The 27,669-nt window shown below is 54.0% G+C and overlaps 1 protein-coding gene across 1 annotated transcript in view; it reads left to right on the top strand.

Moving 5' to 3' along the window:
- SCUBE1 (signal peptide, CUB domain and EGF like domain containing 1) overlaps window positions 1-11,528 on the top strand; it is a 133,549-nt gene extending 122,021 nt beyond the window's left edge. Inside the window, exons 16-22 of the mRNA XM_036866320.1 lie at window positions 1,178-1,339; window positions 2,672-2,839; window positions 4,751-4,912; window positions 6,521-6,718; window positions 8,287-8,439; window positions 8,826-8,905; window positions 11,072-11,528. Of these exons, the coding sequence (XP_036722215.1) occupies window positions 1,178-1,339; window positions 2,672-2,839; window positions 4,751-4,912; window positions 6,521-6,718; window positions 8,287-8,439; window positions 8,826-8,905; window positions 11,072-11,224 (1,076 nt within the window). The 3' untranslated portion in view covers window positions 11,225-11,528. The remainder of the gene's footprint in view (window positions 1-1,177; window positions 1,340-2,671; window positions 2,840-4,750; window positions 4,913-6,520; window positions 6,719-8,286; window positions 8,440-8,825; window positions 8,906-11,071) is intronic.
- Window positions 11,529-27,669: the final 16,141 nt, after the last annotated feature.

Below are 27,669 nucleotides of genomic sequence, written 5' to 3'. Positions count from 1 at the left end.
GAGAGCTTTCCCTTCTCCCACAAGTTGGCATGTATCTATATATCTATGCATTTATGTTCGGTCCTCAGATCTTCCCCACTTCAGCCAGTGGGCGCCCCATCAGCTTGGCCCCTGTGTCCTTTTGACATGGCTCCCTCACTCATTGAGCATTCCCTTACTGTCCGGCAGTAAAGATGTTTCAGACTCAGCTTGTGCTTTCCCTGCCTTGGAATCAGCCAGATCTCCAAGGACCCCTGTTCCTTTTAGAGGAGGAGAGTGTGTAGAAAGCGAAAGCTGAGGGACTCATTGCTACTGGAGTGTCACTGCTTCCAGGCCCTCTCATTGGACAGAACTAGAAAGTATAGCTATGCATATATTACATGGAGACCTATGTACCTATGCTATTCCTGTAGCTGTGTGTGTGTGTGTGTGTGTGTGTGTGTGTGTGTGTGTGTGTGTTTTATAAAACCATGAGTTCATACCAATACCTCCAATTCAGTACCTCAGGATTCTTTCTAACTTTTTTTCCATGTTTCTAAATATCTTGTCCCATGAGGCATTCAGCTCCCTTTCTCCTTAACTTATTTTCTCAGTCACTTCCCTTACTTACTCATCAGTTTGCTTATGTGGCCAGTGCAGCCAACCACACTGGCTCTCCTCAGCGCAGCATCTCTGTATCCTCAGCCCCCAGGCCCCTGTCACTCCCCCAGCCCCTCTGCACCTGCGCCCCACGTCCTCAGGTGCCAGCTCCGCCACAGGGGGAAGGAAAGGGGAGCCGGCAGGGGGGCTTGGTTTGGATGAAGTTGACTGTGGGGCATCTAGGAGGCAGTTGGTACACAGGCTGAGGGCCCAAGGCTGGAGGGCAGCATGTGGAGCAGAGGGGGGACGAAAGTCCCTGCAGAGACACTTAAAAGAGGGCTGAGACGAGGGGTCTGCAGTGGACCCTGAGTGGCAGCAGCCAGGAGGGCGCGTGAGACCAGGACAGGGTCCTCGCAGATGACCACCGCCTGGTTCCTACCCCCTGCTCTTCTGGCATGGGTCTGGGCCCCTCTGTGCCCCTGGAGCCACAGGGGCGAGAGCTGGGCCCTATGTGGAAGGACAGAGCCTGGGCCTGAGGCACCAGCAGACAGACGGCCAGACCGCCTGGCCACTGCTCCCCACCTCTGCCCCCAGCAGTCTCTCCACGTTGCCTCTGCAGTGGCCTGCGGGCCTGGCACCTACTTCAGCGGAGAGCCAGGCCAGTGTGTGCCGTGCACGCCGGGGACCTACCAGGACGGGAACGGCCAGCTCAGCTGCACGCCGTGCCCCAGCAGCGACGGGCTCGGCCTGGCTGGTGCCCGCAACGTATCCGAGTGTGGAGGCGAGTAGGGGCCCTCCCTGGAAAGAGGGGCCGGGGGTGGGGGAACAGGGCACCTCCTGTCTCCACCGAGGTTCCCAAAGCAAAGGCCCGGGTGCCTCGTGGTCTTTTGTAAAGCTCTTTGCCGTTTCCAGAGCCTGTCAGGACCTCCACGCAGCTGCACTTACAAAGTGCGTTGCAGACCCACAGTGCGTGTGCCAGATGCACGGCGGTGAGCAGGCGCTGGGCTGCACTTGGTGCCCTTTAAAACTGCACCAGGCAGGTTGGAAAGGACTTTACAGTTTACCACTTGCCCATTTACAGGTCAGCTTATAGCGGAGGTACGTAGTGCTTTATAGTTGACCAAACACGTGACACCTCATGGGGCACCCATCATTGTCGAGATGCTTTATGGAGTGCGGCCAGATACTTGGGGAAGAACTGTGCTCTACACAAAGAACTTTACAGTTGGCCTTTTGGATGGTTTGGAGAGCCCTTTTTCAACTTACCAAGCACAATTTGGTTTGCAAAGAGCTTTTCCATTTACTACCCCCACTTAACCTCATCTGTGAAATGGGCTTGTAGCCTTCCCCCCATCAGCCTCCCTTCCCGGGCCATTGTGGGGATCACCCAAGAGAATGGATGGGGAAAGGTGTGCTGGTGAGTGGGACCCTTAGGGTGGCGGAGACCTCCAGCCTTCTCTGGGGGACAGAAGAGATCAGAGCCCAGCCCTGAGTCCCTGCAGGCTGGCCCGCTGCCCTCTGGCCCCTGCCCCCTCCAGGAGTGTGGTCTGTGCCTCAGGGGAGGTAGTACCTGTCAGAGAGCACAGAGAGGCCACTGGGGAGCAGAGAATTCCAGGGTCTGGGCTGAGAAGGCACTAAACCCACACCTCGCTCAGCGCCGGAATACCCTCTACATCCTGACGTTTTGCTAGAATGTATTGTCTCCTCCCTTTGTCCCAGCTGTGCCCTAGGGACCTCACAGAACCCCCTCGCTCTGCTCAGGCCCAGCCAGGCAGATAGACAAGGCAGCATCAGCCTGGAGCTTAAGAGCCCCAGGTCCTCATGTGAAGACAGTGTGGGCCGCCCCCTGGGCAGAGCCCCCTAAATAAATGGCCTCCACGACCTCCCACGTCCACATGTGGTGTCCACACTTCTCAGCTCTGGAGCAAGGCCACTTCTCAACCCACAGCCCTTCTAGCTGGTGGGAGGAGAAAAGCCAGGCCTGACCAAGACCACACAGCGCACTCCTCCCCCTCGACCCCCCGCCTTGGTGCCTTGGTGCCTTTCCCAGGGCAGGTGAGGGCTGAGCTGAGCGCCCCTCCCCCCAGCCTGAGCCGTGACCTCTGACTTGCAGGCCAGTGCTCTCCAGGCTTCTTCTCCACCGACGGCTTCAGGCCCTGCCAGGCCTGCCCCGTGGGCACGTACCAGCCAGAGCCTGGGCGCACGGGCTGCTTCCCCTGCGGAGGGGGGCTGCTCACCAAGCATGAGGGCACAGCCGCCTTCCAAGACTGTGAGGCCAAAGGTGAGGACTCCCCGCCTCACCCCTCCGCTCAGGGTCAAGTTTCCCTGGATGCCCCTCATTTCCTGCCCTGGCAAACCTCCAAGGTCAGAGGAGGAGCCTGGAGCCTCAAGCAGTGGACACGGGTGACGAGCTCTGGGCTGCGCACGAGGACAGGGATGGCGGGGGTCTGACACAGGCCTGCCTGGGGGCTCGGATGAGAGAGCCTGGCAGGCACGGAGGCTCCAGCCTGCAGCTTTGAGCCCCCAGCCGCCAGCTCCTCAAGACGCTGGGGAGGCTTTGAGCTGCACTGGGAGGAAGGTTGGGAGGGGAGGAAGGTGAGGAGGGGCAGGAGGCGGAGGGGCAGTGGGGTGAGGTCAGAGGTCAGAGGTCTTCAGGGCTGCCGGGACCCTGCAGTACGGCCCCTCTTCCCCTCCACGCCACCAAAGCTCCACCGCCGCCCCAGGCTTGACTCTCCACTGAGGGACAGTCCTCCCCACCTGCTGATGGCCCGACATTACAGACTCTGAGTCTTCCCCAGCTCCCCCGCCCCACCTCCCCCGGCTCCTGCCAGGTTTTCTCCCCTTGACTGTTAGCCTCCCAGAAGGAGTGTCTGGACTCCACCTCCTCTCCTCTCATTCTCTCCGAATCCCCGCCAGCCAGACTGTCATCCCACTACGCCCAGCGTTTGCTCCCATCAGGGTGGCCCACAGGGTCCCTGAGTTGCTGGAGCCCAAGTCAGTTCTGTCTGCGTCTCCCGAGACTGGGACGCGGCCCCCTTGCAGCGCTCTCCCTGCTCCTCCTCGGCCTGGGCCCCAGGCCCCGCTCAGCCTCCCCCCGCCCTGCCCCCGAGCGCTGGGACGTCCCAGGCCCCGTGCCCTCGCCGCTCTTGAGTCTGGATGAACGCATTTAAGTAGCATCTCTGCACGGGTGCCCCCAGCTTCCGTTTCCATCCAGCCTCTCCCCTGAACTGGACTCTGCCCTCCTGCCAGGCCACAGCTCCGCGTCGTGTCTAACAAGCATCTCAGATTCCGCAAGTCCGGGCTCCCCTCCAGTGCACGGCGGCTCTTCCTGCCACGTGCTCAAGGGAACCTTGGCCTCACTCTGAGGGCTCTTTCCCCCTCCCCTCACACCCAGTCTGTCCGCAGCCCCTGCGGCTCTAGCTTCTAAACAGCCCGACTGGGCCTTCCCTGGCGGTCCAGTGGTTAGGACTCCGCGCTTCCACTGCAAGGGGCACGGGTTCCATCCCTGGTCGGGGAGCTAAGATCCTGCATGATGCGCAGCAGGGCCTAAAAAGTAAACAGACGCACAGTGACCCTGACCCAGGCCACCGCCACCTCTCCCTGATGGCCCTAGCCTGTCCTGCCTGGGCCTCCACCCCCCCCTCCACCCCCCAGAGCCCACTCCCAGTGCAGCAGCCGGGGACACGGGGCAGCTCCAGGTGGCCTTCCTCGCTCACAGGAAAGCCCAGTCCTCACCACGGCCCCTGACCTCTGCTCCGGCCACAGCTGGCACAGACACGGCCCACCTCCGGGCCAGCTCCGCACTCCTCGGGTCTCCACGCCGGTCCCCTTGGTGCCGCCTTCCCTCGCCTCCCTCCACAGCCAGCCCTATGGCATCTCACTTTCCGTTTATTATCCCCAGTGGAGGGACAGACGGGCATCCCACGCAGCCGGAGTACGATGTGGGCCCCGGGGCAGGGCTCGGTCTGCCTGGCTCGCTGTTCAGAGCCCGTGGTCCACAGCACCCCCTGCACTGTCGCGGGCAGGGTCGGGGGGCAGAGGGGTCGGCCTCTCAGCGACTGGGCGCGGGTGGTGGGAGGTTAGCGGGCAGTGCGGAGGGGCCTTGAGCTCTGTGCTGAGTCAGCCCTCAAGGGCAGGGAGCCCCGGGGAGAATGCCGCCTGCCCTTTCCCACCGGCCCCCCCCCCTCCACAGTGCACTGCTCCCCCGGCCACCACTACAACACCACCACCCACCGGTGCATCCGCTGCCCTGTCGGCACCTACCAGCCCGAGTTTGGCCAGAACCACTGCGTCACCTGTCCGGGCAACACCAGCACAGACTTCGACGGCTCCACCAACGTCACACACTGCAAAAGTAGGTGCCGCTCTTCCCACGGCCGAGGAGCTGCGGGTACCGGGAGGGGACTGGGGGCAGGTTGTGAGGGCAGGGTGAGCCCTGACCTCAGGTCGTGTCCGCAGTGACACGGACCGGGAGGCCGGTGACTCCTCCCTGGCCCATCTCATCTGCACGTGCACTCGGTGGGACACCCTGTGGTGTGGAGGGTGCGGCTGGCTTGGCCGGCCCCCTGCGCTCCACGGAGCGACCTGATTGTGCCGTTGTTCGTCGGTTCCCGTGGCTCACCTGCGCCTCAGTGCCGGGCCAGGCCCCACTCCAGGCTCTGGGTCTGCGGAGGGAAAAGTCAGGGCCCGTGCCAAGGAGGCTTGTGGGGCAGCTGCCCGCGCCAGACCCTGCAGCTCTGAAGGCGCAGGATGCTTGGGGTGTACCAAGGGTGCAGGCGGAAGAGGGAGACCAGACGGCCGCCCTGTGTCTGTAGGAAGCTCCGTTTTAGCCAAAAGAAACGTGGCAGCGTAAGACAATCTGGGAAATAGATCATCTCCGAGCCCCTCACCAGCAAGTCATCTGGGCCTAACCCAGAGGGTGCTGTCTTTAGGGATTTCTGATTCACTTTTCAGAGCCCTTTAGGGCATATGTTCTGGTATTTTACCCTTTCCCTAATCAGTTTCCAGCCAGTGGCCCCTTTCCTGGGCTGCTGGTCATGTTTGGAACAGCCTAATGGCCCGTGAAGGAGATTTAATCCTCGACGTGGACGCCATCCCCTCTGCCCGGGCTGTCCCGGCTGGGCTCGCGGCCTCCTGCTGCAGCTCAGCACAGGCAGGGTTTTAAGTGTTTAAACGTCCTAATAAGGAAAAGTGGGGGGAAAGTGGAAGGGAAGCTTCTGGAATGATAAGGTGAAAATGAAATGTTTCCCAGAAATTTTGATGTGAGGAGATCTTTAAATGAAAATGTGTGAGAAAATTATGTATATTTAGTATTTACATTCAGTTTTCTTTGCATAACTTTCTTTATGCAGTTAAGCTAGGAACCGTTTAGCTCATAAAAAAAAGTCACGTTTGGCCTCTTTGAGGATGCACGGCTTAGCTAAAATTGAAAAGGTAGGGAAGCGTGTCTCCTGCTGGTCCCTGAGCCTGCCTGCTCCCTGGGGAGGGCCACGCCTGGCACCTGGGGGGCACTCAGGGGATGTTGAGCAAAGGGATACACAGACGAGTGAGTGGAGAGAAAGGGGACGTTGGGGCACACTTGGCCTTGGCTGAGACATGGAGGAGAGCACGGGCTGGCGGGGCGCTGGCAGCTGCAGGGACATGGACGCACCTGCCGTGGTGGGGGGGGCGAGCGGCTCCAGGCAGGAGGCCAGGACGAGGCCCGGCCGCGGAGGTTCGGGTGAGGCAGCCCAGGAAGGGGGTCACCCGGGCTGGGCCTCCGAGAACCAACACGGAACGGGGACCCGCCCCCCGCTGAGGGGTCCCCGAGGGAAGACCGGCCTGGAGCCTGGCCTGCTGGTGGGGAGGACCGGGTAGAGGGGGGCCAGAGAGGGGACGGAGCACCTACCAGCCCTGCCCTGGGCCGCCAAGGCTGCCGAGGGCCAGCCGGGCCTGACCAGGGCATGGGCCGTGGTGCCCACAGACCAGCACTGCGGCGGCGAGCTTGGCGACTACACGGGCTACATCGAGTCCCCCAACTACCCCGGCGACTACCCGGCCAATGCCGAGTGCGTGTGGCACATCTCGCCGCCCCCCAAGCGCAGAATCCTCATCGTGGTCCCCGAGATCTTCCTGCCCATCGAGGACGGGTGTGGCGACGTCCTGGTCATGAGGAAGAGCGGTACGTGCCGTCCAGGGGGGCGGCCTCCACCACACGCCCACCCGTCCCCCGCGGCACAGCTCCAAGGGGCACTCACCTCCGTCCGACCCCAGGGGCTGCGCTTCCCAGAGCTGTGTGGAAAGGCCCGGAGAGCTTAGGGTGTGTCCTGAGTGTGGGAATCAGGACCTGGTCAGGTCTGGTCTCGATGCTGACCGCAAGCCCGCCTCTCATCCCAGCTGTGCCCCGCATCCTGCCACACCGCCCAGGGCGAGCCTCCAGGAGCAATCCCTGCCCCGCAGGGCCTCTTCCCCGCTCTGTGCTTGGAGGGGTGGTGAAGGGCCAGCCCGTGCACTCACACGGGGCGCCCCAGGGTCCTCTCCCCCGCTCCGTGAGCTGCGGCCTCCCAGCTCACCACCCCCATGGGGGCTCCGGGTGAGACTTTGGGCGAGGGGCCGGCCCCTCAGCCATGGGTGAACACAAGCACGTGCCCAGATGGCCACGGCAGCGAGAAAGGTGGGGAGCCCTGAGACCCCCCCCCCACCAGGGACTGGGTAGAACCCCTTACGGCCTGTGCCTCGGCTGGGGACCTCGCTGCTGTGGCAAGGCCGCAGTGCCCCCAGGGAGCAAGCTCCAGGTCAGAATGTTAGGGAAGAAGAAGGGGGACAAGATAGACACAAAAACGTGCCCGCCCACCGGGGTCTGGGATGTGTCTGATACACAGAGACCGGCCAGAGGAACAGGAGATTGGGGGGGGAGGGGGGAGGGCCTTGCCCACTGTGTGCTGCATTGTTCTCAGGTGCCTGCACCGCCCACTCAGTGTAGCTGATGAGCAGGAAATGGCCCCCAGTGTGTGAATGGGAGGCCCGAGGCCAGGAGGGGCAAGGTACCCGGCCAGCGTCCTACAGCCAGTCAGAGCGCAGCCCAGGACCATCCCCCGCCCATTCCCGTCACCAGCCTCCCTAGTCCACGGCATCTTCCCCTCCGCTGTCTGTCCACAGAGCTGAGCTCTAGGGAGGCCAGCCTCTCCCACCTCGAGGACACCTCAGGAAAGCTCCCCCAGGGAGCAGTGAGGAAGTGGGGCACCCGTTGGCCAGCCCCAGGCACCCCAGGGGTCAGCAGGCTCACCCTTGTTCATCTGCTCACCGGGAGAGGAGACTGACCCTCCACCCCAGCCCCGGCTCTGTGCTGGGTGCAGGCGTGAGCCCTGTCCTTGAGGAGCAGTTGGCAGGGAGACAGTGACAACCCTATAGAGAGGGGCTGTAGTACAGTGTTCACAGAGCAGAGAGGAAACAGGGTAGGGTGGGGGAGGAGCAGTCAGGGAGGCTTCCTGGAGGAGGAGGCACAGAAACTTGTCTCAGAGGGACAAGTAGGAACTGGGGCTGAGGGTCGGGAAGGGCATTTGGGGCCGAGGGAACAAGTGCGGGGACTGGAGAGCTGGAGTGTTTGGGGGACTGGGGGCTGTGAGTGCTGGATGGCTGACTGAGTGGGGAAGCCAGAGGCCTGTGGCAGGAGGTCAGGGACCGGGTGAGGAGCTGTGGATCTGGGGCAGCTCAGCCATGACGTGCCTCCGCCCCCTGCCCCATCCCCAGCCTCACCCACCTCTATCACCACCTATGAGACCTGCCAGACCTACGAGAGGCCCATTGCCTTCACCTCCCGCTCCAGGAAGCTCTGGATCCAGTTCAAATCCAATGAAGGCAACAGTGGCAAAGGGTTCCAAGTACCCTATGTCACCTACGACGGTGAGTGTGGCCCCACTGCGCACCCAGGCTGGCCCTGGGGACACAGGAATAAATCACACGTCCCCGGCCTCAGGGAGCTCCAGCCTTGGGAGACTGTGGGGTCCAGACAGGCCCATAAGGGGGACAGCGTGGTGCAGATGAGGGAGCTGTTAGTGGTGTCTGCGGGCCTCAGAGGGAGGTGCTACCCAAGCAGGGTTTCGGGGGTTGAATAGAGGTTTTCTAGCTAGTCAAACCTGGAGGAGACCAGTGTGGGTGGAGGAGACAAAGGCACACAGTCTGAAGCCCTGGGGGAGGGCTGAGGCTGACGGGGAGCAGGAGGCAGGAGGGACCTTCGCCTTCAGCCTCTACCCTCACCTTCCTTCCTTCCCCACCGGCGGGTTTCGCAGAGGACTACCAGCAGTTAATAGAAGATATCGTCCGCGATGGACGGCTCTACGCCTCAGAGAATCACCAGGAAATTTTGAAAGTGAGTGAGCTTCCCTATGGGAAGAGATCATATAATCCTGGGATAGTGGCCTCTGATGATCCAGGGCCATCCCTGCGCCCAGCCCCGAGCCCAGCCCTGCACAGAAGTGAGGGGAGGAGAGTGGTAACAGGAGAAGAGAAGGTGATGGGAGCAGGCGGCCAGGGGCAGGGCTGGGCCAGTGCATCTGTCCTTCTAGCCCAGGACCTGCTGACGTGCCCGTGGGCAGGTTCCTTATGAGCTCTCGGCCTCACTTTACTCATCTGTGAAATGGGGAGAGCTCGACAGCATGGTCTCTTAAACTCAGGAGAATCCTCCGCTGCCTTTGGGACTGACTCCCTCCTCATCCCGCCCACGTCCTGAGGAGTAGAGCCACCTAGTCATCTGGGGGCTGTGGCCGTCACACGGCGGGCACAGGCCGGGTCAGGGCCCAGGTTGTCACCGTGAGGAGCCAGACTCAGGGATCTGCTTGGGCTCTGGGGGTCGGGCCCCGGCCCAGCCCTGGGCAGACAGCACCCCCAGCCTGGGAGCCGAGGGTGGCGTGGAGGGCAAGAGCGGGACTGGCCAGTCCCTCGCTAACTTCTGCTCCAGCTGCCACCTCCCAGCTGGGCGGCCCCAGGCAAGCTGTCTGAGCCCCGCCTCGTGTCTGAGAAACTGGGACGGCTCACAGAGTCTCCGAGCCCAGGCCTGGAGCACTCCTGCACACAGTAGGCAGTTTGTAAGCCAAGAGGTTTGGCCCCCTGCTGCTGCACCCGGATGAGACCTGAGGGTCTCGGGGCACAAAGCCCCTCATCGCCCTCCTCAGGCGCCTGTCTGTTTAGTGGGAACCAGAGGGTCGTCCTGGCCTCTCCGACTCTGTCCTGTTGACAGTGCCTGACTCTCTCGTCCTCGCCCCGGCCCTCTGCCCCACCCTGCGGCTGGGAGCATCTTTTCAGAACTAGAAGTGTTCCCGTCTCTTAGGACCAAGCCTTGGGCAGCGAGGCCCAGCCTGGCACAGCTACCACCTGCCTCCGCAGCGGCTCTCAGGCCTCCACTCCCCACCTCACTGGCCACGGCCTCCCAGGAACGCTCTCCCCATTCTCTCCTCAGTGAACGTCCTCCCGTCCTGCTGCTCTCAGCTCAGGCGTCCCATCCTCCGGGCCTCCCGAGCCAGGTTGCGCTCTGAGGGCCCCAGTGGCCCCCTTCTTGGCCGTCAGGCCTGCAGTTTAGGTTTGTCCTGTGATTATTTGGCCCCCATTCCCCCCTGCCGGGGAAGGAACCACAGGGCTTCCCCCTCAGCACTCTGTCCGGCACCTGGTACTGCGCCCAGCACATGGGAGGAACTCCACCAGTGTCTCCGAGGGTGTGGGTGCATGTGTGCACGTGGGAGAGGGAGTGTGTGTGCACGCGCGTGTGCGTGCGTGTGCCCGCTCGCACATGCCGGGACGAGTCACACCCCAAGACGGCCGCTTGAGACGATGAGCTCGTGGGGCAGGAAGCACGCGGCGCGGTGTCTGCCGGTCACTGGAGGTTCTCCACCAGGGTGGCATCGCCCCACTTTACAGATGATGACCCTGGGCTCTGAGAGGGGGCCCAGCTGGTGAGTGACGGCGCCTGAGCGTGGGCCGCCTGGACCCTCGCGGCACACCTGTGCCGAGCACCCCTGGGCCAGGCTCCTGGCTCTCAGGACTGCACTTCCTCTTCCGCGCAGACCTAAGAGGAGGGATCGTCACCCCGTCTTTCAGATGAATGATTCACGTTCAGAGCAGCAGGGCCATTTTCCCAGGGCTAGGGCACTAGTGGGGGGATGGTGCAGCTGCGGTTTCCAGTCCGGCCTACTGGCCTCCAAAGCCTTGCTCTCTACTCTGTGTGCTCTGGTTTTCAACCTGGGGGGTTTGGCTGTTGTGTTTTTGCAGCGCACCCTTTTAAGATAAAATGTGACTGGAACTCCAAGAGTTAAAACGAATAGACTATGAAAAAAACAATTAGGCTATTAAAACCGAAAAACTATTCATGGCAAGGAGTCTGTAGGGTCCTGAAACACACCAGCCAGCCCAGCCTCTTCCCCCTTCCCGCATCCCTGCAGACACCCTCAGGCCCCTCCAGGGCGCCGGGCATCGCAGAGGCGAGCGGCCAGGGCCTTCCAGCCTGGCCCCAGGCCCCTCAGCCTGGCCGCACCGTGTCTTGCAGGACAAGAAGCTGATCAAGGCCCTCTTCGACGTGCTGGCGCATCCCCAGAACTACTTCAAGTACACAGCCCAGGAGTCCAAGGAGATGTTCCCGCGGTCCTTCATCAAACTGCTGCGCTCCAAGGTGTCCCGGTTCCTGCGACCCTACAAATAACACTGGTGCAGCTGCCCTGCTTGGGGTGCCGGCTACCCGGTGGGGAGAGAGCTCCTCCCCTCCACAGTCGAAGCTAAAGGCGGCTCCGTGGGCCCCCACGCTGCCTTGGGAATCGCCGTGGCGTCTGCCCTTCAGGAATCGCCGACCAGCCCGTGGCGGGCGAGACCACATCCAGGCAGAGACCCCAGCCCGGCTGCACTCCTCTGATGCCGCCCCCATGGGAAAACATTGCTTCAGGCAGCCTTTCTTGCTCCTTCCAGGACACCAGTAGCGCCCTCTCCTGAGCTGGCACCAGCGGACGCCACCCGGACCAGGACGCTCGGCCACCACCCAGGCGGGTCCCGGGCAGAGCTGACCTTTGGAGGTTGCACGTGCCCTCTGCCTGGTGCTTCAGGGGAGAGAGGGGCATGGTTGCCATGTCTCAAGGGGGCTCTCAGAGGCAGAATCCAAGACAGGAGGCCAGGCCGTGGAAGCAGGGGTGGTGAAGGCTCGTCTGGGGGCTGTGATAAGCCAGTGTCGATGCCGGCAGGGCGTCCACACCCGCCAGCTCCTCTGGCCGTGGGCCCAGGACACGGGCGAGTGCGGTTGGGCTCTCAGGATTCTGTGATGGGACAGAAAAGAGGTGCTGGGAGAGGAAACTGTAGATTTCTGCTTTCCCATGATAGAGCATCTAATTAAGTACTATGTGTATATGAATATAAAGATAAAGATATATATACTTCTATTTGTGGGTACTTTAGGAGAATTCTCTTTAGTAACTGTAAATATTAATCGCCACCCCGTCATCTGCCAGCTGTTGCTGGCTTCCCTGACTGATTAAACTGCTCCTCCAGGCACTTGCCACGTCTGTTTACAAAGGCCAGGAGCCTCCAAGGCCGGGGGTGAGGCAGGTCGTTCCTGGACACGCGGTGGAGTACAAACGCTTGGGGAGCCGGGCTCTATGCTCTGCCAGCGTGTTGCCCTCCGATGGAATGCAGTGGAAAGCAGTGTCCCTTCGGACCCCTTCCTGGGGTCACAGGGCCCAGTGGTAAACTTTAGAAGGGGCCTGTGTCCGACCCGAGGCCATGACCGTGGAGTTCAAGCTGAGGGCGCTTGCCACCGGAAGGCAAGGCTTTGCCCCTGTGAGCACAGGCTGTGCTGAGCACCGGGGCCCAGGGAGGAAAACGGGCACCGGGACGGGGGGCTGCGCCCAGGCAGAGGCAGGCCAGCTGTCGGAGGCCGGGCTTCCAGTGCAGTCTTCTTTCTGCTGCACCCTGTGGCCTCCCTCTCAGAGTGTCTCTGTAAAGAAGGAAAGTCTGGAGCGTGACCAGGCTGCACCGTGTCCCGCTCAGCCAGGAGCCAGGGCCTGGGATGGAGCTAGCGAGGACCTCCGACAGGCCGCGGGCTCGCCCACTGCCACGCTGCTGCTGCCACCAGCCGCGGGACACGCAGAAGCTCTGTAGCTTTAGGGTTAACAGACATTCAGAATCCCAAGGAACACGGGCGAATCCTCAAACGAACCCCCGTCAACCATTCTGGTCGCCTTTAGGTGGTTTCCTCCTCACTCCAGACCCACGCATGCCGCTAGGGACGAGCGCGCCCTTTGAGAACGGCTGTGGCACTGAGGGCGTGAGGCCTGGAGGTCCCGGGCTGGGTGGTGAGCAGGTCACGGCGGATTTTACAGTCCAGAGCGGGGCTCGGCGCTCAGGAGTTACTCACCGCCGTTACCTGTGTCCTCAGCGGTGGGTCCCCAGCTTGACTGATGCTGCCGTCAGCACCTTCTCTTCCAAAATCCAACTCAAGCGGGGAGGGTGCTGCACTTGGTCGTAGCTCAGTGTCAGCTGGGGAGCCCCGTCCAGGCCACGCTGCCCCCACCCCCGGTCACAGTCGTTGAAGGCCGGTCACAGTTTCCAGAAAGAGGCCTGTCCTCCGCGTCAAGCCCTTGGTCCTCCCCAGAAATTAGGTGTGTCCTCCAGAATCAGCCCCCAGCAATAGCTACCCAGGGGAGGGCACTGGGAAGGGTTTTGGGTTTTGGATTTTTTTTTTAACGCTCTCAGAAAGGACTTTTTTGATCCAGAGAAGACCAGAAAGAGCTCCCATCTCTCCTGAACTCTTTCTGCTGCTCCTTTGGGTGGTTTCCGGCAGTTGCCACCCACATACCCACTAACCTACCCACCCTTTCGGTGGGTCCACCCCGATACACGGCTCTTGCCACCACTGTGGTCAGACCCTGCCCCGTGTGTCCCGGGCAGAGCAGGACGGGGCAGTGCAGAGGTGGGCCCTGCACCATCTCGAGTGCCAGGGAGCCCGCGATCCAAATTCGCCAGCCACCCGCTGTCACCATCCAGCCCTCCCTCCCCAGTAAAACCACCTCCCGCGCCATCAGGGGACTCAAAGTCCAGGGGTGGGGTCTTTCCTGAACCTCGTCGGCCCTCAGCCCCATGCTGGGGACCCTGGGGGTCCCACTTATTAAACGCAGAGCTGTCGCCACTCCTTGGGGCCTGGTGGTCCCAGGAGATCTACCCGGGCAACAAAGCTTGTTTCTTCATGTTTCCATGTCGTGGACGCAGGTGGTAGATTGGCTGACACAAGGTGGCTCTTCCACCTGGCTCCAGGTGAAGGTGGAGAGAAAAGGGAAGGCGGATGAGGACTGGCCCAGGTAGGGCCGTTCCTGCGGTGAGTCCTGAAGAAGGACAGAAGCCGAGACGGGTGCAGAAGGCCTGAGCTGCCCAGGGGCTGAGCCAGAAGGAGCACATCCCACTCCTGGACGGGACGTTGGCCTTGAGCAGCCACAGACCCATCCCAGCCAGGGCCTGCCTGGCACGGACCCTCAGGGGCTAGCCAGTTGATAAACTCCAAGGAAAGGAGCTAAGCAACACATTTCTGGAAGCAAAAGCCTGCCCGCTGGCCAGGGCTGAAAGCAGGTGCCAAGGCCTGGCGATTCTGATGAGCTTGGTTCTGGCCCAGCAGAGCATCAGGCTGGGGCGACCGGAGCAGCTCTGCAGAGGTGGCAGTGGAGGCTGAGGGACCTCTGCCCCGTGGGCCAGGCACCTCCTGGCACACCCTGCTTCCATGGAAATGCGCCCAGGAAAGGGAAGGAATCCGCTCAGTCTAGTGGCCAAGCCCTCAGCAAGGGAGTGTTGAGGTCGCCTCATCTGCTTCCCCGAACTAGGCTCCTTTTCCCCAATTGTGCCTTGCAGCTGCTGCGTGGTGCTGGCCCACCTCCTCCCCCGGGGCTCTCCACTTAGGGTCAGACAGCAGGTCGCACCTGCCAGGGGTGGTGGCCTCCTTCCTCAGTCTCTCCCAGCTCTTCGACTCTGCGGTGACAGGCTCGAGGAGGCCGTGGGGCCCGAGGTGGTGGCCTCGGGCAGCTTTCCCTCCTGCCACCCATGGGTTTGGGACACGCAGATAGAGTAGAACTGAGACCCCAGGCCAAGAAGCTTCCAGAGAGCGATGGCCCACAGAGACCCTCTCCCCCTCACCTCTTACAAACCCACCTCTCCTACCTGAACCCTCGTTCTCCCAGAGACACAGCCAAGGTCACCCCTCTTCCACGACAAGAGGCCCCCGCCTGCTGGAGCTGGAGCAGGGGCCTAAGTGACATTTCAGGGGCTGAATAAGACTTCCAGCACCTCCGCCGCCCCAGCTGAAAACTAAGACACTGAACTAAGTTGGGTCATTTAGCAAACGTTTGCTGAGCACCTACTGTGTGCTAGGCTCCTAGAAAGGCAGAGAGACCACAGCCCAGGGGCTGACAGGATGCCCTGGAAAGCCCTCTGGTCACAGAGATAAAGGTGATGGAGGCCTGGGTGGCAGAGCCCAGCGCTCCCATCAGGAGGCCATCCCTCCCTCCCGCGCCTCCCAGGACCCCGGGTGGGGTGCAGGGCACTTGCAGGAGGGTCAGAGCAGAGCCTGGTCACCAAGCTACACTTCAAGAGAGACACCTCGAAGGAGAAGCTGCAGCCAGCTAGCTGGGCGGAGAGAGAAGCACACGAGCCAAGACTGCGGACCCCGGGAGCCCAGCCAACACGCCCAGGACACCGGTCTCCGCCCTGACGCCTCGCCCGCTGCCAGCACCTGCCACAGTCAGTGCTCCAGAAGGGAGCCTCCTTTCTCGTCACCCAGGGACCGTGGCTGCGTTTGGCTCCTCTACTCCATGCTTGGGGGTTTCATCAGACTGGCAAACTGTGTCTTATACCAAGGACCGCTTTCCTCGCCAGAGATACATGTGGTGGCAGCTCAGCCCTTCTGACAAGGGCAACAGCGCCGAGCCGACGTCATTCAGGCCAAAGGCAGAGGGACTCGATGTCTGGGACACTGCCCGTCGCACAGGTGGAGACAGAGCAAGTAGCTCCTGCTCTCCCAGGGCTGCCCCTGCCCCTCAGCGCCCGCACACCACCTGCAGGAGTGAGTCCTGAGCCCTCGCCGTGCGCCAGCCACAGGGCCAGCCCGCCTTGCTCCATGGAGACGGCACCCAGGGGCCCAGGCGACACGGGCGTGGCCGCACACCCCCTCCTAGCAGCCTGCACGGATGGCCCCCGAGAGCAGGGGGCCTGTGCTTCCCTGAGGCCTCCCAGCCCCTGGATGGAGTCTCTGAAATTGTCTGTCCCCCCAAGTCTCAACAGGAAGCAATGAAGGGCCAGAGGTGCCTCCCCCACCCCCCGCCCCCTGCCAAACCCCCCGGGGCTCAGCCCCATGACATGTGCACATGCTCAGTGCTCTGCAGGCTGGGAGGTCCAGCGACAGGCCCAAGGCGAATTGTTAGGAACTCATGGAATTGAGAATCAAACCCAAGCCCGTCTAATCCCAAAGTATGAAATGTCCCTCTGTGAAATGCTGATCACTGAATTTTACAGATTGGGAAACTCAGCAAGTCAGCCTGGCAGTGGAGGGCCCGGGGTGGGGGGACATGAAGGAGAGGGCAAGAGGGAGGAGGGGGTGTGGACCTAGTGACCTCCCCACTCTGGAACAAGTGCTAAAAGCTCATTCAGAGAAAGATGGCCTTCTGCCTTCTCCCCGGGTGGACAGGTCACTTCCATTCAAACAGCCTGCCCGGTAAGCTGGGCCGCGGCCCGGCGCTCACCCTGGGGGGTTCTGGGTGCCTTGAGCCGAGGCCGGCGCACAGCCCTGCAAGATGCCAAGTGTCCCTCCCCTACCTGCCCTTCTGCCAGCTCCGGGTGTTCCTCAGCGGACAGGCGTGGGGAAAAGTAGGGGAAAAAAGGGAAAGCTGGCTGATGCCAAGTATTTTGTATTTCAGTCCAGAGGCCACGTAGATCTGCAGGGAAACTTCTTATTCCACTGAGCTCAAAACCTTAAACAGTCTGAGTGAGCAGACCCAGCCCATGTGACTCCTGAAACAGGCTGTCTGAACACCACTGGGGGCGGTGCAGGGTTGGGTGGGGGACCGCAGAGCTGACCCTCGTTCTCGCAGCCTTCAGTTCGGGCTTCTGCGAAGGCGCTGGCGGTACTGTCCAGGCGCTTTGGCAATCTCTCTGCCTGCAAGGGTGACAAATATCAACGTAACCACATTTTTATTTTAGTTGCCTCAAATATTCAAAGTTTTGTTTTCTCCATCATGTTCATACATATGCATGTAATTAAACATTTGTGAAAAATCACTTTAATAATAAACAGGAAATGAACTTAAATACTGCCCCTTCCTCTCATTCATCAGTGGTTAAGACAGAGGAGGCGGGGGGCGCGGAAGCCGGTGGAAAAGGTAACTGGAATCAGACAGTTTTTTCAGAAATTCCCTGGCTGTATTGAAGACTGAAAGTAAAGGAGCTACAGAAAGCTTCTGGCACACAAAGCAGCAGTTTGAGACGTGCGTGTGGAGGACACCCAAAGTTAGGAAACATGTTCCTAAATGAGCCCCCAGAAAGTAAAACTTCCGTGTTTCAAATCCCATTTCTCCTCATGACCGGCATCATGAAAGGAGAGATGTTCCTTTACACAGGGGTTACGGTCAGTGAGCACCAGGGCATCTGGGACCCCTTGAAATTAGACACACAATCAGTGTTCTTTGTGTGTGTGCGCACACGTGCCTGTGGGCACACACGCATGCGTTTCTCTGGGAATGTGGCCCATGGCTTTCATCAGATTCGCAAAGAAATCTAGAACCACAAAAAGGCTAATAACCACTGTTCTCCTCTGTCATGTGGAGACCCTCTGGTATCATGCACTCGACAGGAGAAAAAACAATTTTATAAATGACATTAATATCCCAAATTACACAGTAAACACCAGATTTTTTTCTTGGTTTAATGAAGTGATTTAAAAGTCTACGAAACTTCTGAGAATGTACCCAAAAGAATTGAAAGCAGTCTCGAAGAGATATTTGCACACCCATGTTCATAGAGGCAGTATTCACGATAGTCAAAAAGTAGAAACGACCCAAGTGTCCATCAATGGATGAAGAGATAAATAAAACAGGTCTATCCATACGATGGAATATGATTCAGCCTTAAAAAGGAGTGAAGTTCTGACACGTGCTACAACATGGATGAACTTTAAAGACACTATGCTGAGGGAAGTACGCCAGTCACAAAAGGACAAACACCATATGATTCCACTTATATGAGTCTCTGGAGGCGTCAAATCCACAGAGACAGAAAGTAGAATGGGGGTCGCCAGGGGCTGGGGAGGAAGGAGAAACAGGGAGTTGGCGTCTAATGGGTACAGCGTTTCAGTCTGGGAAGATGAAAAAGATCTGGAGATGGCTGGAGGTGATGGTTACACAAGAATGTGAATGTCGTTAATGCCACTTAACTGTATTTCTTTAAATTAACTTTTATTGGAGTATAGTTGCTTTACAGTGCTGTGTCAGTTTCTGCTGTACAGCAAAGCGAATCAGCCACACGCATACACATATCCGCTCTTTTTTGGATTTCCTTCCCATTTAGGTCACCACAGAGCACTGAGTAGAGTTCCCTGCACTATACAGTAGGTTCTCATTAGTTATCTATTTTATACATAGTATCAATAGTGTATATATGTCAATCCCAATCTCCCAGTTCATCCCACCCACCTCTTCCCCTCTTGGTGTCCATATGTTTGTTCTCTACATCAGTGTCTCTATTTCTGCTTTGCAAATAAGTCATCTGTATCATTTTTCTAGATTCCACACATAAGCGATATTATACGATATTTGTGTTTCTCTTTCTGACTTACTTCACTCTGTATGACAGTCTCTAGGTCCATCCACATCTCTGCAAATTGCACAATTTCGTTCCTTTTTATGGCTGAGTAATATTCCATTGCATATATGTACCACATCTTCTTTATCCATTCTTCTGTTGATGGACATTTAGGTTGCTTCCATGTCCTGGCTATTGTAAATAGTGCTGCAATGAATATTGGGGTGCATGTATCTTTTGGATTAACTGTATTTTTTAAAGGGTTTAAATAGTAAATGTTATATTATGTATCTTTCACCACAGTTTTTTTTTTTTAATTTTAAGGAGAAAACAATGATGACATCCTCTGAGCACACAACACTCTTGATATTTCTACCAAAACTCCCATGAAGACACGATCAAAAGATACGGGCTCTTTGGACTGGAAAATGAGCTGAGCAGCAGGGCAGCTCACAAATGCAAGAGAAATGTGGTGGTGAGCGTGGACTTACTTATTCTCCAGATTCCAAAATCCAAGGTGAATTCCAGATTCAACGAGGGCAGAAGGCCCACAGTCCAGCTTGTTCCGGCCTTGCTCTGTGAGCTGCGGAGACTGGGGAGGAGATCCCAGCTCTGCCTCAGTCTGGAACTGGCCTGGTCCACATTATACTGCTCCCAGACTCTCTCCAAACTCTAAGAGAGCATCTTGGCATATAAAGTGTAGATGCCATCTGTTGCTTTTCCTTTCCATTTTAGGATTAAGAGGTTAAATACATAATATATTTGCACAAATGAAATTCACATTTTAAAGCAGTTGTTCTTAACAAGCAAGCTTCTGGGAGGGTAAGTATAAATAATATTTTGCCAATAGATTGAAAATTTAGATACCAAAGGAAATTCCCTGGTGGTCCAGGGGTTAGGACACTGCGCTTTCACTGCTGAGGACGCAGGTTTGATCCCTGGTTGGGAAACTAAGATGCCGCATGCCACACGGTGAGGCCAAAAAAAATTTTTAATTAAAAAATTTAAAAAAAAGAAAATTCAGATACCATGGATAAATTCCTAGGAAAACCCTAACTTAACCAAATGACACAGAAGAAATAGAAAATTAGAATCATCTTACCACTAATGATTGAACCTGTAATTTAAAACTTTCCCATAAGTGTGTATGGAAGAGCAAATGGCTAAAGTGGCCAAGACCCTTCTGCAGAAGAAGGATAATTTGAAAGAACTAACCCAAGCCAAAATCAAGTGCTACTAAAATCTAGAGAAATGAAAATTGGATGAATTTCGTATAGGGATGAGCACACGGACCTACTGACGATCACTGAGCCTGGAAAGAAACCTGCACACGTTTGGGATGACAGAGGTACATGACATGTCACTGGGGAAGAGCTGACTTTTCAATAAACAATGATGGGAAAATTGCTTATCCATATGTTAAAAAAAAAAGAAATTGGGTCCCTATCCCATACCTTACCCCAAAAAAATCAATTTCAGATGCATTAAGACTTAAATATGAAAGGAAAACTTGAAAACTTGTAGATCTAGGAAATATATATTTCTGAACTTAAGAGGGAAAGATTTCTTAAACAAGACATTAAAAGTACCAACAATTAAACAAAAGATAGGGACTTCCCTGGTGGCGCGGTGGTTAAGAATCCACCTGCCAATGCAGGGGACACGGGTTCGAGCCCTGGTCTGGGAAGATCCCACATGCTGGGGAGCAACTAAGCCCGTGCGCCACAACTACTGAAGCCTGTGCGCCTAGAGCCCGTGTTCCACAGCAAGAGAAGCCACCGCAATGAGAAGCCCGCGCACCGCAACAAAGAGTAGCCCTCGCTCGACACAACTAGAGAAAGCCCGCGTGCAGCAACAAAGACCCAACACAGCCAAAAAAAATTAATAAAATAAATAAATTTATAAAAAATAATAATAATAAAGAAAATAAACAAGTTTTACTACGTTAAAATTTGAAAGTTCTGGGACTTCACTGGTGGTCCAGTAGGTAAGATTCAGTGCTCCCAATGCAGGGGGCCCGGGTTCGATCCCTGGTCAGGGAACTAGATCCCACATTCATGCCACAACTAAGAAACCCGTATGCTGCAACTAAAAAGATCCTGCATACCTCAATGAAGATCCCGCATCCCGCAACTAAGACTGGGAGCAGCCTAAATAAATAAATATATATATTTTTTTTTAATTTTTCATTTATTTATTTTTGGCTGTGTTGGGTCTTCGTTTCTGTGCGAGGGCTTTCTCCAGTTGTGGCGAGTGGGGGCCACTCTTCATCGCGGTGCGCGGGCCTCTCACTGTCACGGCCTCTCCCGTTGCGGAGCACGGGCTCTAGAGCGCAGGCTCAGTAGTTGTGGCTCACGGGCTTAGTTGCTCCGCGGCATGTGGGATCCTCCCAGACCAGGGCTCGAACCCGTGTACCCTGCATTGGCAGGCAGACCCCCAACCACTGCGCCACCAGGGAAGCCCCTAAATAAATATTTTTTTAAATTTTTTGAAAGTTCTCTCCTTTTTTAAAAATATTTATTTATTTATTTAATTTTGGCTGTGTCGGGCCTTAGTTGCAGCACGCAGGATCTTTCATTGCAGTGCGCAGGCTTCTCTCTAGTTGCAGCATGCAGGCTCAGTAGTTGCAGCACACAGGCTTAGTTGCCCCAAGGTGTGGGAGATCTTAGTTCCCCAAACAGGGATCGAACCAGCGACCCCTACATTGTAAGGCAGATTCTTAACCACTGGACCGCCAGGGAAGTCCTGAAAGTTCTCTTCTTGAAAAGATACCATACAGACGAGGCCAGACAGGAGAAGGCATTTGCAACATGGTTAGCTTACAAAGGATTAGTATCCAGATTATGTAAAGAAACCCTACAAACAATAAGAAGAAAAGGCCAGCACCTCAATTTTTAAAAAGAGAGCAAAAGAAGAAACAGGCTGGCCAATTAACATTTGAAAAGATGCTCAACCTCATTAATAAAAATAGAAATACAAATGAAGACAACAAAGTCATACCACTGTGACACTAGGCTGGCAAAAATTAAGTCTGATGTAATAAGAGTCAGAGAGGATACGGATCAACTCTGCTAGGTATAAATGGAGGAGCTCTTACACATGTGTGCCAAGAAACATACAAGAATATTCATATCTTCATGTTTACAAGAGCAAAAAGCTGCAGGTAACCCAAACGTCAATCAGTGGAAGATTGCAGTAGTCACACAATTAAATATTATATAGCTGTGAAATTAATTATTACCTCATGCAACAATAGAGATATATCTTTAAAACATAATGTGCAGGAACAAGACCAGGATGTCTGCTCCCAGCATTGCAGTGGAGGTTCTAGCCAGGACAATTAGGCAAGAAAAAGAAATCAAAGGCATCCAGTTTGGAAAGGAAGTAAAATTATCTCTATTTGCAGATGGCCGGATGCTGTACATAGAAAATCCTAAGGAATCCACAAAGAAGCTATTAGAACTAATAAATAAAATCAGCAAGATTACAGAGTATAAGATCAATAAGCAAAAATCGGTTATATTTCTACACATCAACAATGAATAATCTGAAAATGAAATTAAGAAAAATTCCATTTACAATGGTATTAAAAAGAATAAAATAATTAGCAATAAATTTAACAAAAGAAGTGCAAAACTGGGGAGTCCCCTGGTGGTCTAGTGGTTAGGATTCGGAGCTTTCCCTGCTGTGGCCTGGGTTCAATCCCTGGTTGGGGAACTGAGATCCCGCAAGCCGCTCAGCGCAGGCCAAAAAAAAAAAGTACAAAACTTGTACAAAAACAGGCCGGTGGTTCCTCAGATAGTTAAACTGAAAACACGTATTCACACAAAAATTTATACATGAATGTTCATAGCAGCATTATTCATAATAGCCAAAAAATAGAAACAGCCCAAATGCCCATCAATTTATCAACGGACAAACAAAATGTGGTATACCCCTACAATGGAATACTATTCAGCCATATAAATGAAGTACATGCTAAAATATGAATGAACCTTGAAAACATTATGCTGAGTGAAAGAAGCCAGTCACAAAAGCCACATGTTGTGTGGTTCCATTTTTGTGAATGTCCAAAACAGGCAAATCCAGAGACAGAAAGTAGATTAGTGGTTTCCAAGGGCTGAGGGGGAGGGGGTTGGAGGATGGGGATGGGAGATGAGGAGTGACTGCTATTGAGTATAGGGTTTCCTTTTGGTGTGATGGAAGTGTTCTGGAATCAGTCATGGTGATGTTTGCACACCATGCAAGCTTGTGAATACACTAAAACCCACTGAATAGTATACTTTAAAAGTGTGGACTGTCAAGGTTGGTGTGATTCAATAAGAAATATGTATTTGGTCTTTGAGTTCCGTTTGGAGTCTCCAGAGTGCTGTATCTCTCGTATGCTGATGAGATGTCTGGGGGCTCGGGGCCCCTAGACGGCTTCAGGACAGGGGCTGGTCACCAGAAAGACCACAGTGTAATTACAGTGTTGGAACTTTCAGCTCCACCGCCTGACTTATGGCCAACGATTTATTCAATCATGCCTACGTAATGAAACCTCCATAAAAACCCCTAAACAATGGGGTTCAGAGAGCTTCCTAGTCGGTGAACATGAGGAGGTGCTGGGAGGGTGGTACACGCAGGAGGGCACGGAAGCTCCTCCCCTACACCTGGCCCTATGCATCTTGTCCATCTGCCTGTTCCTGAGTTGTATCCTTTATAATAAACCAGTAACAGTAAGCAAAGCTCTTTCCTGAATTCTGTGAACCATCCTAGCAAATTATCGAACCCAAGAAAGGGGTCATGGGAACCCCCCTGTATTTATAGCAGGTTGGTCAGAAGCACAGGTGAGAACCTGGGACACATGACTTGCATCTGTAGCGGGGGAGTCTTGTGGGACTGAGCCCTTAACCTGTCCAACTCCAGGTAGATAGTGTCAGAACTGAATTGAACTATAAATTATAAAGAGTTGGAGAAATGTTTGGTGTGGGGGAAAAAGCACACACATTTGGTGTCAAAAATGTGAGTGGGAATTCCCTGGCGGTCCGGTGGTTAGGACTCCACACTTTCACTGCCGAGGACACAGGTTTGATCCCTGGTCAGGGAACTAAGATCCCTCAAGCTGCACAGCATGTCCAAAAATAAATAAATAAATACAAATTTAAAATGTTGTGAGTGAAAACAGGTCTGAACAAAATAAAACACCATAACACAGAGTGGAAAAAAATATCCCATGGACTTCCCTGGTGGCACAGTGGTTAAGAATCTGCCTGCCAATGCAGGGGACACGGGTTCGAGCCCTGGTCCAGGAAGATCCCACATGCTGCAGAGCAACTAAGCCCGTGCGCCACAACTACTGAGCCTGCGTGCCACAACTACCGAAGCCCGCACGCCTAGAGCCCGTGCTCCGCAACAAGAGAAGCCACCGCAATGAGGAGCCCACACACCGCAACAAAGAGTAACCCCCGCTCGACACAACTAGAGAAAGCCCGCGTGCAGCAATGAAGACACAACACAGCCAAAAATAAATAAATAAATAACGCCATTAAATCTGGTCAAAAGTATGGACCATTTAAAAAAAAAAAAAGAATATCCCATAAATCATAACTCCATATCTTTAATCTCAAAAACCAACAAAACTAAGCAGTGTACTGTTTAATTAAACATACAATCATATGTAATGAAAGAATTTTTAAAGCATGGAAATAATAAACCTCTAATCCAGTACAATGACTTCTCTTGCCAGGGGATAGAAGGTAAGTTAGTGGAGGAAAGCACAGCGGTGTTGTTGGTTAATAACCTACGTAGGGTTTCAGCTATAATTTTGTACGCATTAACTATTTAAAAGGATAACAAAGGGAGAGGCATGGTTTTAACACATTTCCTTAGGAAGATGCCATTGGGAGACAAGCCCACAGCCTCTTAGTCAGCAGTCAGCGCAACCGGCCAACTCTTCCCCCTAGCGTGGAAGCAGATCACTGCCTCTTTGGTTGAGAACAGGCTCCATGGTGCAGGAAAAACACATTTTCTACGAGCACCCTCAGCACAGCTCCTAGCAGGAGAAGCTTTCAGGGACCAAAGGTCACCTTGTGCCTTGGTCATTCTTTCTCCCCCAAACTCTCTCTTTTCCTCTCTTCTTTTCCCGGGGTGGGGGGGTGGGGGGGGTGGTGAGTGAAGCAGAGACGTGACTTTATGTTGATTAGATTGCATATTCGTATGATATTTGTCTTTCTCTGTCTGACTTACCTCAGTATGAGACTCTCTAGGTCCATCCATGTTGATGCAAATGGCATTATTTTGTTCTTTTTTATGGCTGAGTAATATTCCACTGTATATATATATGTACTACATCTTCTTTATGCATTCATCTGTTGATGGGCTTTTAGGTTGCTTCCATGTCTTGGCTATTGTAAACAGTGCTGCAGTGAACATTGGGGTGCATGTATCTTTTTGTATTATAGTTTTCTCCAGATATATGCCCAGGATAGCTTATATGTGGAATCTAAAAAAATGATACAAATGAACTTATTTACAAAACAGAAATGAGTCACAGATGTAGAAGATATACTTATGGTTACCAGGGGGGAAAGTCAGGGGGAGGGATAAATTGGGAGATTGGGACTGACATATACACACTACTCTATATAAAATAGATAACTAATAAGGACCTATTGTATAGCACAGGGAACTCTACTCAATACTCTGTAATGACCTATATGGGGAAAGAATCTAAAAAAGAGTGGATATATGTATATGTATAACTGATTCACTTTGCTGTACACCTGAAACTAACACGACATTGTAAATCAACTATACTCCAATAAAAAAAAATTTTTTTTTGTCTTTAGGAACTTCCCTGGTGGTCCAGCGGTTAAGACTCTGCACTCCCAATGCAGGGGGCCTGGGTTCAATCCCTGGTCAGGAAACTAGATCTTGTATGCCACAACTAAAGATTCCTCATGCCGCAACTAAAATCCCACAAGTGGCGACAAAGATCCCGCATGCCAGAAGACCCAGCACAGCCAAATAAATAAATAAATAAATAACTTTTAAAACTGCATATTCAGAGGCCCCCTGTGGAGGTAACATTTCAGCTGAGACCTGAAGAATGAGTTGGAATTAACAAGGTGGGAAGAGGGCAAGGGCTCCCAGGCCGAAGGAACAGCGCGTGAAAACCCTGGAGGCAATGGTGAGGCATTGCACTCCTAAAGCTGAAGGCCAGCAAGGTGGGGCTCAAAAATGAGGGGAAGAGTGTGCTGAAAGGAGGCTGAAGAGGTCAGCAGAGCTGGACCATGCAGGACTTTCGAGGTCACATGAAGGGCTGAGTTTTTATTCCTGGGCACTGGGTAATCACAAAAGATTTCAAGTAGGGATCTGACCCGATTGGGTTTGCATTTGGGGAGAAGAATGAAAAACAGGCCTGCCCTGTCAAAGGGATGGGTCAGAGACATTCACATAACCTGACTAGTGTGAGAAAATCTATTAGACTCAGGCTCCCTTCCCCAGTGGGACTGGATCCCTGGCAGGATGTAGGCTGGAGCTATCGCAGCTACTTTATCACACAAGAGGGTAGCCTATCAGAGAGGGAAGCCAATGCATAGAAGAGCAGAGCTGAGACAAGGACAGAAAAAGTAGATCCTGATGATGTTTGTGCCCCTTGATCAAGCTGAACCTGAAGTCCACTGAACTCCTTTGTTATGTGTTATGTGATAGTTCTGGCTGCCATAACAAAATACCACAGACTGGGTAGATTAAACAACAGAAATTTATTTTCCGGAGACTAGGAAGTCCAAGATCAAGGTGCAGGTTAGCGTTCTCTTCCTGGCTTGCAGATAGCCACCTTCTCACTCTGTCCTCACTAGGTGAAGAGAGAGAATGCTCTGGTATCTATTCCTCTCCTTTTAAGGACATCAGCCTTATTGGTTTAGGACCCCACCCTTATGGCCTCATTTAACTTTTATCACCTCCTCACAGGCCCTATTTACAAATTCAGTCACATTGGGGGTTAGGGCATCAACATATGAATTTGGGAAGAACACAAACATCCAGTCCATAACTCTGTGGAAGCCAATAAATACCCTTTTTCCTTAAGCCAGTCTGAGTTGGATTTACTGTCCCATGGAGTGGGTAAACGACAGACTGACACAGAGGGGGCGGAAGATGCAGATGCTAAGACAACAGACAGGTTTTCAGCTAGTGCAACATATATTTGCTCATAACAAAATAATTATTATAAGTATGATATATATCTGCATAGGCATAGACTATAAGGCAAGATAAACAATATAACATAGTTGCTATTAGTGATCAGGCCTGTGAAGCACACAGTCATTCTTACCTAGTTATAAGGTAATATTATGTACTAAATATTCACAGTGAGATCCTGCTGCCCCTGCCTACCTACCTACCACCTGAGTTGTGCCTGTTCTGTGGCCTAGAAGATGCATGAAGCCTCCGGGAAATTACAGCGTTTGTGTGCATGAGTCACATGTAGGAGTTAGAGGCTGAGTGGTCCTGCTGCAGATTGAATAGAGAAGTCTGGACACTTCTGCTGTTCAGAGGGTTTTGTCCCCTCTTGTACGGTATAAATCCACAGCTTTTTGTTTATATTTTGTTTACTAGTATTTTTTGTCTTATTGTGCAATAAACCTTTTCAGGAGCAATAAACATTTTTTAAAGTCCACACTTAATTTAAAATTAAGTTTTATATTTCCATTTTTCAGAGTCGGTTATGAAACTGAAACTTCCACAGAATGTCTGTGGACATTTACCTTTCACCCCGGGGGCCAAAGAGATATTAACTGCAAACCAAACCAGATGACACAAATCTCATTCAGAAGTATCACATTGACTTCGAAAGTTAGTAATTATTTTAAGAAGGCTGTGCCCCAAAATGAATTAACATGTGAAGCTGCAGAAGTGGGTTGACATTTCATTCTGTAAATCATGACTCTTCATTTAGATCAAATGACTTTTTATACACTAGCTTCACTCGTTTTTCTAATTCCAAGTTTTCTTGTGTCCATTTCACTGTTAATGTGTTGGCTCCACTGGCTGAGGAATTATTCCAGTGTGGATGCCATATTGTTATCAGAGTCATTAGATGCTGTCATTTCTTGCTTCCGATTCGTGGAATCAAAATTAAACTTTTGGAAGTTCATTCTATCCAAAGTGCAAAACTAACATTATTGTGACTGCTACTCAGCTAATATAAGTTGAACACCGAAGGCATTTTTTTCTTGCAGTGATAATACTCACATAAAGTTCAACAGGCACAGCATAGGGGGACTAACATTCTTACTAAATTAAGAACCCCTCAGGAATTCCCTGGCAGTCCAGTGGTTAGGA

The sequence above is a fragment of the Balaenoptera musculus genome, chromosome 10 (genome assembly GCF_009873245.2).
Source record: "Balaenoptera musculus isolate JJ_BM4_2016_0621 chromosome 10, mBalMus1.pri.v3, whole genome shotgun sequence".
Taxonomy (NCBI): Eukaryota; Metazoa; Chordata; class Mammalia; order Artiodactyla; family Balaenopteridae; genus Balaenoptera; species Balaenoptera musculus.
Note: the sequence above shows the minus strand (reverse complement) of the source record. Positions and strands in the feature narration are given on the sequence as shown.